At 37.4% G+C, this 15,493-nt stretch overlaps 1 protein-coding gene across 1 annotated transcript; it reads left to right on the top strand.

The window, feature by feature from the left end:
* The first annotated feature begins 13,226 nt into the window (after positions 1 to 13,226).
* On the top strand, positions 13,227 to 14,527 carry LOC127777388 (protein GLUTAMINE DUMPER 2-like). Its single transcript, XM_052303966.1, has one exon. It carries the CDS (start codon positions 13,341 to 13,343, stop codon positions 13,893 to 13,895), a length of 555 nt encoding a protein of 184 aa, XP_052159926.1. The 5' UTR covers positions 13,227 to 13,340; the 3' UTR covers positions 13,896 to 14,527.
* The last annotated feature ends 966 nt before the right edge of the window (positions 14,528 to 15,493 follow it).

A 15,493-nucleotide genomic window follows, 5' to 3' on the forward strand; every position in this document is an offset into this window, starting at 1 on the left:
TAATTTATTCCTGCCTGCAAGTGCTGGTGTCACTAGCAGCAGTGGGAAGGGGAATTCAGAAAGGGACCTTACATTGCCATGGATAAAGCTCTCTCTTGCTTCATGTTCAGAGAACGTTTTGTTCTTTCAGCAGTGCAGAGCAGTTGAGCACAAGGGCTGCTTGAGTTATAGATGATGTATCATGGATCAAGCTTGTGGGCGATGGTGGTGTCTCTTTCGCGCATTGTTCTCGCATTGTTTGTTCGTCATCTCGACCGCGATCGATCATAAGAGAGAGCTACAGATCATCTCCCCAGCAGCCATTTTCTGCCAGTGAGCTTCAGTTGCAATGGAGCCACTGAAGTCTACAGGTACCAAAAGAGGCCAAGTTGCTGAGCATATGCTTTAGGTTCATGGATCTTGCTCACCTAGTCACTAATGTTCCTGTTTGATAAGCAGCCCTTCTGCAAAATGTGCTTCAACTCATGATCATCCATTCACCCAATGTCAGCTTATTGGGCAGGCAAATTTCCCTTTATTTTTAATCCCAAAAGAAGATGATATTTTTTTCATCCATCTGGAAACTGAATTGATGCCATGCAAGTCTGAAACCAGGTTGCTGAACTTCATTGGTGCTGGCATCTTCTGAAGCATCAGATGCTCTTCATCACAATCAAGAACTCACTAGGAAGCTCACCAAGGCAGCAGCAGCAGCCAAATGCATCTGTCAGATTCCTTTGCTTTCACGTTGCAGCTACTATTTTCATAAGACCCTGGCACAGTAACCATTCCTGCATTTCCACAAATCCCAAGCAGAACAGAATCTGCAGCTGCAGCTGATGGAATCCATGTCAAATGGTGCCATTGATTCGGCCATCTGATATTCCTATCGTCCAATGCGGAATCGACACGTCGACACGGGAAGATGTATCATCCAAAATTCCGAACAATTGTACAGGAAGTTAAGGCCAGTTGATCAGGCAGATGCATGCAAGTATTTGAGATTCTGAAAACATGCTGGGACAGTGACGAGGGTGTGCAACGCACCAGATGCAGATTCAGTTCACTGAAAGAAGAAAAAAAGGTAGGATTCTTGTGTTGTTCTTGCACATCGACTGGCAGTGATGCCTGTTGTTAATGCGTGGTTTAGTGCAGCACAAACCAGCAGCTTAGCCTCCTGAGTTGGAGCAGACGCACTGACGAATCTGTCGAGAGCGATGTGTTTCGATGGTATCTCACATGTCAACAGGTATTGCAGAGAAGTTGAGATTGTGTTTTCTGTGGCAATATAATCGCCATTTCCTTATACTATAAAACTACAAATATTATACCCCCTCTATTTATAAAAATATAAGACGTACTATTAGCTAGAGTTTTACATGGTCTACTATATTATACTTTGACTGCTATTTCTTTCATAATATATATTATCAATAAACCACAGAATATACATATATATATTTCATAATATAATAAGAATATACATATATCAATATACATTTTCAAATATAAATCTAATAGTACTTACATGCACGACACTATAGATATATATATATTTGTCTAATTATTAGTCAAAAATTTTATAAATATTGACTTTGTGAAAAGCAAGTATGCCTTATATTTTTAAAGGGAGAGAGTACTAAAGAGTAATTTCGTGTGGCCTTTTTATACTCTCTGTCTTTGAAATATATATTTCTAAAATAATAGTTAACGTATCCATGGCCCACCATCACCTGTACTGTACGGATTAGCCCAAACCAACTTGTAACTAATGAATCAGTATTCAGGAGTGATCTCCCCTATTTAATGAGGGCTATTCTAGACTTTCATCATACTACTTAATTTTTTCTAGAATTGCTAGAAGCCTTTATTTTAGGATGGAGTAAGAAATTAGGATAAACAATGATATTTGGTATAACAAAATTGGTATATTGCCTGCTTTGTGCGACTAATTTTTGCTCTACTTAGCCTAAAATTGGTTCAACATCTTAAATTCAGCAACAAAAGTAAGCGAAATATCCTTTTTAATATCACTCAAAATTTCAAAGCAAGGAGAAAGAGGCAAACTACTATACCAAACTAAGCTTAGCAAGACGTGCAAAAATGGCGAAATGTTGTTGATCCTGGCAGTCTCCAACAAAACAAAACGAACATTTCAGCTTTGTCGACTTAAACCTTTACACATCATCTGGTATTCCGGTTGCATTCTTGGCATTTCCAATAATACAATAACTAAAAGCGGTATATATGCGAAAAGGCCTGAAACTTAGTGGTACAAGAGTCTCAGTAGCACCTTAAATCCTGGGTTTGACTCTCCATGGGAGCGAATTTTCTAAGATTTAACGGCATTGTGCTTTCAGTGATAGGCGTGGTGACTTCGTCAATCTCAAGAAATTATATATGATGACTAGTTTTTATTTTTTTTTAAAAAAAAACAAGTACTATGAGTAGTTGATGAGTGATCTCACTTGCCGTTATTCTGTTACGGTGCCGTTACTACGTGACAGTATTTTTGTAAACAGTTTTATGGCCCTTATGTAAGTGATCTACCTGCACACTGTTTTGATCGGAAAAGGCTATGTGGCATACTTCCAGTACATTTAGATTTCTATGATTGAATCAAATGATTGACAACTTTGTTTGTAAGAGTTTTATAAGTTTGTCTTTTAAAAAAAGTACGTGTAAGCAGTGCTTGTTTTGATTTCGAAAATGCTACACACATGACCTGAGCTCCGACTTTTAGACCACTAGTACAAAGTATGCCGCGTCAGCATTGATTTATTAGCATGTCAGGCAGCTCTTTCCTGACGGCCTTGGTGTGTTGTTGCTGTCAGCAAGTAACGGACGCTGCTACTCCGCCCGGATTCCCGCGGTCATGAAGCTTTAACGTGACGAGAGATCTGGTGCCGTAGCAAACTAGAATGGTTGTAATACGCATGTGTAACGGCTTTGAACCGGAATTTTATCATCTGCAGTTAGGGCCGTTGTTTTTTTGGTTTGGTTTAATTAAGAGTGAAATATATGGCCGGTTTTCAAACTTGTGTGATGGTGTTACTTATATCCGTGAACTTGAAAATTGCATGTTTAGATCCGTGAACTTGGTTTAATGTACCATCCCGGTCCAAACGTCCTTTGACTACATGACAATCAGCGTGTGGCATGCCACGTAGACAACACTTTTGCTCTCAGCCCCCTCCACATCACAACACGTCGTATATATCTCCTCGTAGCTATATAGTGACACCAGAATAAAAAAAAACCCTTAAATTGTTCTTTTCTCTCATTCTTCTCCTTGCATGTATAGAAAATACGGTCCCGATTAGCAATTGCCATTGCTCTGTGCTCCAAAATGACATTATCCTTGCACAACGAGCACTTCATCAACAACACCTTCTTCCAGTTACTTCAAGACGAGGACGAGCTTGGAGAATACATGGGATGCCTAGCGTGAAAGCCACATTGCGCTGCCTCCCGCCGCTAATCCGACCGCACTGTGCCACCGCTAACCCCGCCGCACTGCGCTGCCTCCTGCCGCTAATCTCACCACCGAGGCCGCCACAGCCGCTACCTCTCTGCCTCCTTCCGCTAACCTCACCATCGAAACCCTAGCCGATTTAGGGATATTTTGGGGGATTTGGGTTGAAATGCACTGATTAGGGCAAGTTATATGCGAAGATATATGTGGAGGGGGCTGTGGCATGTCATGTTGGCGGTCAAACGTGATCAAAGGATGATTGGATCGGGTATGGTACATTAAACCAAGTTCACGGATCTAAACGTGCAAATTTCAAATTCACGGACCTAAATGACACCACCCCATAAGTTCAAGGACTGGCAATGTATTTCACTCTTCAATTAATTTGGCATACTGCTAAATTTAGTAGGATAGAGATGCGCTATTTAATTAGCCAAAAGCTTAGCTTGTCGTGATACCGGCAAGAGTTGGCATCAATCCAAGCAATTTTGGGGTTGTCAAATAGCCTTTAATTAATTTCACTGTAAGAAAATACGGTACAATGCATGTCTTCTCAAATAATATCTAGATTTCTGGAGTTTTGAAGAATTCCTTCTGTTGAGTGAAAACCTATAGTCTAGTTGTGGCACCATATTAATTTGTTGTTACGTTGTTTTTTTTTCTATTTTTCATTTTTTTCCAATTATTGTAGATTGTGTATGTCCTAACTACGCAAAGGCCGGTAATGGTCCTAGATTAACTGTATCAATTGATGTAAAACATATTTTTCACTCTCATTGTTTGCTTGTTGGCTAGGCCAACTAAAATTTGAATTTTCAAACTTAATTTTAAATTATGTTAGAAATTATACATTGTTTTATTTTTTTTCTTGTGGCTAAATCCACTGAGAGTAGAAATATAAAAGTCACGCCCTAAAATTATTTTTCATTGGCTCGTTTATTTTTCTATGCCTTATCAGTTAAAGCCAATCAATGGGATCGTTGCTACATGTTCCATTGAACTAGACAATTTGGTACTGTTATTTTGAGGAAATTAACACAACATTATGTTGTAAGAAATATATGCACGCCATCTATTGAAAAACAATATACATACATACAGAAATAAATTAACCCACAAACCTGGAAAAGGGATAGGATTGAGGACATGCAACCTAGGCTTGGACATACCGACTTTTTCAAGGATATAGTTTAACAGGTGTACATATATAAACTTCTAGAGAAGTCACCTATAGCTCATCATATATTGGTGACATTAATAAAGACAAGCATTTTTCGATCCCAGAAAAAAAAACTGGATAACAATGCCTTTTTGGCAGCATTTCATTGGTCATCCTGTAGTGATCGACTTTATGAGACACACACTCACATTTGAAAATGTGCCTCGGAAGATATACATACCACATGATTTGTATGTCGTGTTTGGATTCGATATATCTTGCAAGCACACATATTGAGTGCCACCTCATTTATCCACATATTGAATATTAGAGACATGTATATAGCTTCTATTGTTCTATACGTCCTAGCTACACCCTAACTTTTTTCTCCATTGCAAGGCGTGCCAGCTTCGTTGTGTTTATATTCAGTTGGCTAAATTATGGAAAATCATTATTTATGCAGAAAAAAAGAATACACTAGCACGTACATCCTCCGTAAAAAAAAAAAGACAAATCATAGCAACATGAATATGGACATATATATATTTAGGTTTATAGATAGGATTTGATTTTTTTAGTACGGGTGAAGTATTTATTTCAAATGAAGATACAAGCTCGATCCTAGCTAGCTTGTATCTCCAAACACATATTTGGATCGGTAATCGTCTAACAATCAGGACTGAATTTTTAAAGAAATTAAGATAACAAGAAAATTTTATATTAATCAGATACATCTTTGATAAAGATTAAAGAAAGATACATCTGTTGTTAGGAACTTAGGATCATCTGGACCGCGTATATTTTCCCCCCTAAAGCCAGTATCGCTGCCGATTAATGAGATTAACCGGTGTGTTGCTCCACGTATCACTGCTGGTTCACCTCACAAATTAAACCTATAGCGACAGTGGGTTATAACGCTCTTTGAGGAGTAACATTTGTATCTTCGTACCACCCGGTTCAAAACCAGCAGTGATGAGGTTTTTTGGTGTGGCTTTTTGGTGGTTGTTTTTTTTTTTCTTTTTTTTCCTGGTTATGACCATCCAAGGTTGCAGTCTTGTAATTTTTTTTCTGTTCTATCAATAACTTCGCACCGTCTCGTACGAGTCGTTAAAAAAAATAAAAATCAAAAGATAGTGAACACCATGTTTTTTTTTGAGAGAATAGTGAATGCCATGTTGTGTACATAGTAGCATAGATATGACAGTTTAAGACCAAATTCAGCTGACTTAATTTGTTTATGAGAAAAAAAAAGAGGGGAAAAAACTTGACGAATGATTCCCGACAAATCACTATTTGGCGCTCAACTCATTTATTAATTTTATGTCCCAAATTCAATTGTTTTTTAGTTTCAAATATGTGATCAAAATTTTAAAGTTCAAAATGGATATAAAAAGTTGCACTTTTTGCAGCCCGGATTTGATCCCCTGCATAAATATCTTAAAATAAATTAGAAAACAAGGTAAAAAAAAGAGAGAAGATCGTCATGTGTGCAACCAGCAGTGACCTCTGTTTTTCATGCATACTTCTATAATAATTCCTCTCGCTGTATATATATGCATGCATGCAGTTGTCAATCAAATCAAATTTGATATTTATGTGCTGGAAGTCAAAGGTCAGAATGATATTAACCTTAATCCGAACCGAATGCGACATGTACGCCGCACAGCACTTCTACCGTTGCACTCTTGCACGGACAAAATCACATATCCACCCACCCAACAACAATCATCCATCGATCGATCGGAGCTCTCAAAACATGTGATCTGAACCACACATGCATGAGATAAAGCTAGGGGGACGATAGCTAGCTTAATACTCCCTCCGTTTCAGGTTATAGGATATTTTGACTTTAATCAAAGTTAAATTGTTTTAAGCTTGACTAATTTTATAGATAAATATAGTAATATTTATAATACTAAATTAGTTTCATCAAATCAATAATTGAATATATTTTCATAATAAATTTGTCTTGGGTTGAAAATGTTACTCTTTTTTCTACAAAATTGGTCAAGCTTAAAGCAGTTTGACTTTGACTAAAGTCAAAACATCTTATAATCTGAAATAGAGGGAGTATATTATAAGACGTTTTGGGTTTGCCATAAGAGTTTGACTAAGTTTTAAAAAAAGTAACAACTCTTATAATATCAAATTAATTTTATTAAATCCATTATAAGTTATATCTATTTTCGAAGTATATTTTTTTGGGTTGGAAATACCAAGATATATATTTTTTAAAACATGGTATAATTTTTCTATAAATTTAATTAAGAAAGCTTGATTTAGGATAAATCTAGTAAGGGCCTGGAGTTGGAGCTCAGCTAAACAGTTTCAGCTCCACCAAAACTGGAAGTGGAGTTGGGTGGATCTCTATCACAAAATGTACTGGAGTTGTGGAGCTGGGTTTAGGCAGCTCCACAACTCCACCCCAGACTCAACTCCTGGAGCAATATTTAGGAGTTGGAGCTGTACCAAACAGGCCCTAAGATTCAACATAGAGATTAATTGACACTTGTTGGAGCTTCTGCCTTGTGTTGGGCTCTGTGGCTGAGTAGGAATGATAGGGTTTTTGACAAATCACCTACTATTATTTATATGCAGGTCATTTTCAAGGCAACATATTGGCTTCGTCTGTGGGCACAGTTACAAAAGTGTGATGAAGATACAGATTTCTTAATTGTTGCATGTCGTAAGCTTGAAATGACGGTTATGCAGCTGTTTGCCAATCATGGATGAAGATTTACCAATAGACCGAAATAATGTTATTTTGTCTAGTTTGGTAGGTGTGTTTGCTTCTATTTGGACTTCACTCTTACAGAGTGCTAGTTTGTAATAATTGGCTGTAGCTCTTTTGATTAAAGGCCGGGATGCTATTTCATTCCATTATCTAAAAATTGGTGTTATAAGGTGTAACTAATACACACACATGTTTATATCTCTTAGGATAGCAAAATTTAATTAGTTCTTTATACACGATATTAATTTATAAGAGAGAGGAGTAGCAGCTACTAGCCTTTAATCTGAAACTCCCACTTCAGCCAAAACCGATACCATGCATCTCGCACTAATTAATAAAAAAGGCAGACTAATTGGTAAGTGTATGTACTAGTAGCAAATTATAATGAACCAAACCATGGGCTAGTACTGATGGGATTCCCCAAGAGTGGAATTAATTAATCAAAATCAATCACCATGTCAAATTTAAGAGAAGGGTTGCCACTTGAGAAAAGGTGGCAGAGACGTACATATGTTTCTCTTTTTTCCTTTTCATCTTTCTCTTTCGCCTAATAGGATTGTTTGGTTGGCAACCATGGTTAAGTTTGATATATGTGGCTTACGCGGAGTTGACTCTTGTAACACGATGTGCGTCGTTATATATTGTTGTAACATGATGTCACACATTCTCTTAATTCTAGTTTTTACTCGTACTTTTTAATGAGTACTCCCTCTATATATAAATATATAACATTGTTAACTTTTAAATGTTTGATTATTCGTACTATAAAAAAATATGGAAACAGAATATAAGCAAGGTTTAATGGACCTTTAATAATAAAACAAGTCAAAATAAAATAAATAATATTTACACTAAATTTTTATTAAGACAAATAGTTAAATATTATATCCAAAATTTATATAATATATTTAATAACAGAGGTAGTTTATTTTAAACATATTGATACTTAAAAGATTTTTAGCTGAACAATAAGTTTTCATAACCCTGGGGATCGTACTAGTTAGAGCTAGCTAGTACTACGACAGTTTTTAAACATATGATGCTGTTAATTTTTGGATAGTATGTTTGATCATTCTCGTATTAAAAGAATTACTTAAATATTATTTATTTTGTTGTGGCTTTTCTTACATCAAAATCATTTTAAACATGGCTTATATTTTTCATATTTATACGGAATTTTTAATAAGAAGAATGGTTAAACTTTATATCCAAAAGTCAATATTGACGTATATTTAAAAACATGAGAGTGGAAATCAAGAGGGATATATATGCATGTTAAAATGGCAGAGATGATGACCTTAAAGCAATATTCACTATACATGATAAAACAAGGTTAGGGTTAAGAGAGGACACATCAATACATCATTGTCATCACATCAAGACATCATGAATTTCAATGCATGTTTGCTTCCAGCTACATAGGAAATGCTAGCTATCTTCCATGTATGTCTTGATGGCATGCACAAATCTAGCGTAGATACGTGTACGGGTATAAAGAAAAGGCGTTTTTGGAATTGAAGAGCTCGATGCATCCTATCAAAAAGTACATGAAAGTATGCATGAAGACAACATATACTGACACACAAGACGAAAACAGAGTTCTAGCTTTCCCTCATTCGAACAATTAAAACATATGTGCTATTTCTCAAGAATTAATTGGAGAAGCCCACTTTGTACACCATAGGTGTTCAACTTGCATAGGTGGAGTGGAGGTATAGCAAGAGGATCTATGCAAATTGAAATTTGGCATATTTTTATCTTGCTAAAAACTTTGTTTCTTTATTTATCTCAAGTGGAACATTTGTTAATAATATACCTTTGGGCTTAATTTGTGTCTTTGATACGGCGGCCGGTTTATACATTCTCTAAAAGAAATTCTATTCCAACTAATAAGGTTACTTTGGAATACGATTTTTTTTCAAAATTTTGATAGAATTTGTTAAGTTCCTTTAAAAAATCCTCCATTTTCAAGGAGGCCCAAACCTATCCACAACACGGGTATGTTGATGAGCACAGAACATTTGTGTGTAAAACCAAGACATCATGCCCATGCATGTCTTGCTACCAATGTGTACAAAAAAACAGACCTAGCTAGCTTGGGCCCCTTGTTTTTATTTTTTTATTATTTTTGTTGTGGATAAGCTCACACCCGAGAGCAACATGCGAAGCCATTGTGTCATTTTTTATGTTACACATATCTCTCTTTCTTGGTGTAAAAAAATATTACTTAATGAGAGGGATACTCCCTAACAAAAAGTGGCAATGAAAGATTTATGAAGGGAATATATGTTTTGGCTAAAAGCAAACCTAAAGGAGTAGTAGTACAAGTAAAGAGTAATCTAGTTTCTTGGATACATGATTCTATAATATATAGAGTATCATTCCGTTGGTTCTCTCTACTCACCAAACCGGGCCTGTCACGCTCTCTAAGCTATCTAAAGGTTGCAGACGTAATCCACATAATTTGTTGTAGGTAAAGCTCCACTAAGTGATGGATTAAGCTAGATAAATTGATTCTTAGGGATAAGGACATGGGCTTTAATTTTAGTGCTTATTGGAGCTTGTTCTACAAGCATGCATTTCAGCTAAGTAGGTTTATATATGGAGTAAATTGACATCACGGTTAACAAGAAATGGAGCCACTCAAATACTTTCTCCATCTACTTTTGATAGTCATATTTTATCTTGGCACACAGACTAATGATAAATAATTACTCCCTCCAGTTCTATATTAATTGACGTTTTGGACAGCATTGTAAATACCAATAACTTATTAATTAGATCCATATTTCCTGTTATACCCTTATTAAATATACTCCAACTATCTCTGGTTAGCGCCACCATTCCCAAAGTGTGAGGTTCTGTGTTCGAGAACTAATACTGTAAGCAACAATTAAGTTTTGCAAACGTCAGTTAATATAGAACTGGAGGGAGTATAATTATCAATATTTACATTTCTCGATGCCCATGTAACCAATCTTGTGTGGAAGAATGGAGAGTCACGCATTAAATCCGAGAAAGCCATTAAGATGATAGGCTGTTGGATTGAAATATGCCTATCAAAAATAAATTTTTCAGATTTAGACATATGGTTATCAAAATTAGATGGGGGGAGTATTATATACTATTGATTAACAATGCCATGCTTAAGTATTTAATAAGGATAAAACAGGAATATGCATCCTAATTAATTACTTCTTGGTATTTGAAATCCTATCCAAAACATCAATAAAATTGACACCGAGGGAGTAATACTTTACATAGGACACCAAGGGTGTGACAATGAGAAAAGGTTTGGATTGAAGGCCATGTCAATTTAGTTAATGAAGTTATCAATTATAATAACTCCAGGCACAGTAACAACCGTAACTAGAGATGCATAGGATCATTCTACCACTAACAATTAGAAAAACCTACATGGTAAAGGAAAACAAAAGGTACTCCCTCTATCCTTAAAAAGATCTTATTTTTAGCTATATGCCTATTCAAGATGTACAGTTTTCATAGTCTATAATTCTTCTCGTAAACTTTTGAAAGCAAACCGGTAGAATCCCAATCCCAATCGCCACCCTTGAGGCGAGGACTAATAAGAGGGATGAAGTTGTGGTTATTTTAGAGAGCGACAACTAATTAAAAGCCACCCTCTCTAACCATGGACGTCTCAAACAATAAGTAGAAATGAAGCGAGGTAATTCTATTTAAAAAAATAGCCAATGATTAGGATTAATAGGATAGTACGTAGTACCAGTACAATCAGGACACATCTTACTTTCCCCTTTATTGCTACGAACATATATCTCCATCAGCACATTAATTTATTTCAGCAAAGAAGGACGATGTGTTTACTTGCATCGATCCTAATCATGTCATTTACTCACTTTTTGTATTTTGTTTGGAGTCTGCCAATAATAAGTGCACAGGCAATCATTCTGGTGCAGTCCAATATACAATATATATGATCTTTTGCTCACATACACAATCAATTAATTAATCTGCTCAACATATAAGGGCAGAGTTCTACAATTTAATAACTAACCTGTTAAATTTTTGAATCGTCTAATTCGGCAAGATCCTTAATTCAGACCAACTAAAATTGTCGTTTAAGAAGCAAATAAGGTACACAATTATCTAGAGTACGTTTTGCTTTTCCTTTCTTTCTTCAGAAACAAGTTCATGCTACCATGATATTGCTTAGAGCCTATGGCAACATTGCCCGAACCATGTTTCTGCATAACTACAACTGTCCTAGATCACTTATTGCGCAGCACAATCAATTATTAATTTGCTCATCATATAATGGCAAAATCGTGTTAAATTTGTGAATCTAATTCCCCAAGATCATTTAATTCTGACCAACTAAAAAATGCATGGTTCCTTCGTTTTATAAGCAAATATGGGAAATAATTCTCGAGAGTATATTTCCTTTATTTTAGGAAACAAGTTGATGTTACTAGGATATTGCTTAGCCCCTTGGCAACATTGCCTGAACCTCTGTTTCTGCCTAACTACAACTGTCCTAATCACTAATTAATCACACAAGCTTGAACTTAATTATTAATCACCAAGACATGTGACAGAATCAGGACCAAACTATATTCACAAATTGACACACCATAGGAAACTTCTAATATCAAGCATCCTCATACATTTCTTCCACCCAATTAAATTAACCATGCAAACAAATCTTAATCTACAACAAAAGGAAAAGAATCCATCTTACCTACCTAAACACCACCATAACCAAATGCTTCTGTCTTGGAGTACTCTCTCCATCCTCGGTACCTTATAGAGTCTAAAATTTGTGCCAGAATATAACATCTCCATCGCTCCACCTACTTCTTTATTTCAACCAATCACAACTATCTCCTAATTAATTTATCTACATACTTTATCATCTCAACCAATCATAACTATCTCCTATTTAATTTCACATACTTTCTTAACTTCGGTGTAAAACTCTACACATCCTTAGAGCAGGTATAATAGCAGACTACAAGCCGGCTATAAACACATATCGATAAGATAAAATAGGAGAGAGAAGAGCAACATGATACAAATTTATAACTAGCTGCAGCACGGACTGCAAGACGCAATGTGTGGATGACAGGTGTGACCAAGTATCAATAGTGTAGTATATATTTAGAGCAAGTTTAATAGTATAGTCAACTATGGTCTCTAAATCATTTATAGTTAATTCATACAATAGTTACCTATAAACATGTACTACATAATTAATGTATGGCCATACATGTCATATACACATGAATCTTGGAGTCCGTGTTGTAGCTGGCTACAAATCTGTAGCCCGCTGCTCTTATCTCTCCTCTTTTATCTTCTTAAAATATATTTATAGTTGGCTTATAGTCTGCTATTGTACCTGCTTTTATAGGTAAATATTATATGTATTGGCTATTAAACTGATCATAAATGATTTGAAGCTAATAGTTGGCTATACTATTAAACTTGCTCTTATATGTTGGGACGGAGAGAGTAATTACTCCCTCCGTTTCGAAATGTTTGACGCCGTTGACTTTTTAGCACATGTTTGACCATTTGTCTTATTTAAAAAATTTAAGTAATTATTAATTCTTTTCATATCATTTGATTCATTGTTAAATATATTTTTATGTACCCATATAATTTTACATATTTCACAAACGAACGGTCAAACATGTACTAAAAAGTCAACGGTGTCAAACATTTCGAAACGGAGGGAGTAGCTTTTAAGTGTCCTCACAACATACTCTAACAAACTAGCCCCCACACCAAAACCCCTTTCCCCATTGGTCATTTCTTATTCCATTTCAAATAACACATACTTACACATATCTCCAAACTCCTATAAATACATCCCTTTCCCCCCTCTCACCATTGCACACACACCACCCCAACACACACAACACAAAACACACTAACTACAAGACTACTTGTACTACTACTCTTGCAAGAAGAAGCCAAAGAACAGCTCAAGTGCAACTCTACTTGTACACGCCATGAGGCCAGTAGCCGAGCTCGCGAGCGCGCCGGCGTCGTACGCGCACGCGGCGAACGGGACGGCGGCGCACTCGCCGTGGCAGTCGCCGGTGCCGTACCTCTTCGGCGGGCTGGCGGCGATGCTGGGGCTCATCGCGTTCGCGCTGCTCATCCTGGCGTGCTCCTACTGGAAGCTCTCCGGCTACCTCGACGGCGGCTCGGGGAACGGCCAGGCGTCCGGGTCGGCGGCGGCGGGGGAGGGCGCCGAGGGGGAGAAGGGATCGGCGGCCGGAGCGGCCAGGCCGGCGCTGGGGTTCCGGGAACACGTGGTGGTCATCATGGCCGGCGACGAGAGGCCCACGTTCCTCGCCATGCCGGCGACGAGCCGGCCCGCCGTCGAGCTCGGTGCCGCCCCGGTGGCCAGCTCGTGCGGCTGCTCGCACTCGGAGGAGGAGAAGAAGGTGGAAGAGGTGAGCTCGCCGCCGCCGCCGTCGGAACGCGACGCCGACGACGACGCGGCGAGCCGACGCCATGAAAGCAGCAGTAATACAAGGCAGCAAGAAAGCTCGCAATAAAAGCAGCCGTTTCTTCAGTTTTTTTTTTTCTCTCCTTTTTTTGGGTGGAGTGATCACTTTTTTCCCTCCTCTTTTTTTTTTTTTAACTTTCTGTATGATGGTGGTGTTAGATTTTAGCTGGACAGGTAGTAGATTCTTGACTTGATTGGTTGGGTGAAATTAATGAGCCGCCAAACTTCGCTAGAAGTTTTGCAAAATGGAAATTTGCTCTGCAATCTGTGTGCTTAAAATTTGAGTATGTTTTACAATGTCCATAAAACTAGTAAATTATAATTTATCTGTAAAGTTAGCACAAAGTTATGAAAATCTGTACGTTATGTAAACTTGAATATTATCTTGGAAAAATGATACTACAGTATGTACAAGAATATGACAGTTAAATTTTGGGGAAAATGACTTGTTTTAATTCAGTTTAGAACATGCAGGCAAAAAGAAAAAGGAAAATGTTTGAATTCCAGCTGTTTCAATCAGCTGATAACTACGAGTAACACAGGTTTAGGAAACAATCAGAAAGGTACCCAACTTCGTATGGCACTTAACTATTCCGTGTGGTCAAGAAATGCCAAGTGAGGATGGCAGTTGATAGTACCACTGATCAGTTAACATTGTTCAGATCACGTAATGGAAATGTTTCAGCTCAAAAAGCAAATCGATTTCATACACACTTGCGTCACCTGCACAACTGGTATGGTTCTGCTTTGGGTTTCAGACAACTTGAAGGCACTACACATTTACAGCTCAGTAATTTAATTTTACAGGAACAATTATTTGCAGTTCAATCAGGTCTTACAAATTGACAAGAGAGTGAAAGCAGCAGCCAGCAGTACTACACAGTTGCCAATCTGCCAAACATGTTCAGAGTCAGATAAGGGCCTCAGGAATGAAACATTGTGGTGATGTTTTGTCCATGAAGAGCAGAGTGGGTCAGGTTTCTTAGACAGATTCTGGTAACATTTCCAGCTCATGTTTATCTCCTACAACATGGCGCCAACATACAGCTGCCAAGTAAAATCAGAGCGAAACTGTGGTCCATCAGTCTATAGATTGTTCTCCCATCATTTCACCCACAGCTGATTATAAGCCTTAACACTTACTAGTGAAAGAAAAGAGATTTATAATCCAAATTTTGGCTACGGCTGATAAACTGAAGAGGAAAAGATGGAGCCGTTGACCCAAGAAACTATCAACTTATCTTGACCAATGCTGTTCACTCAAAGTATCAGGCCTAAATTACTTTGGCATCATATCATTCTTCCCTTAATCTGAACTTCTGAAGAATGCAGTGGGCAAAGAGTATAATTTCAGACATGTTTATCTCGTTCCTGCTGTATTCCTGTCGTACTAAGTACATGGTGTTTCATCATCCACGTACTGCAGAAATCAACCGAGAAGTTCATGTTGCATCAGATTCGGCTTGCCGATGGATACACGCACAAATGTGCAGGAGCAACCACGGATTCGCACATGGATTCCTGGAATCAAACGACGGTAGCAGCAAAAATGTACATAAGGATGTGGTGATCTCAGCTGTCACTGTTAATTCCAAATCCCAGATGAATCATGATCACATTTCCAATTCACCATAATCCTACTTGCCT

Source organism: Oryza glaberrima, chromosome 6 (assembly GCF_000147395.1).
Source record: "Oryza glaberrima chromosome 6, OglaRS2, whole genome shotgun sequence".
NCBI classification, from domain to species: domain Eukaryota; kingdom Viridiplantae; phylum Streptophyta; class Magnoliopsida; order Poales; family Poaceae; genus Oryza; species Oryza glaberrima.

Excerpts from the sequence above, each read along its gene's own strand:
- LOC127777388 (XM_052303966.1), top strand. The coding sequence starts at position 13,341 with ATGAGGCCAGTAGCCGAGCTCGCGAGCGCGCCGGCGTCGTACGCGCAC.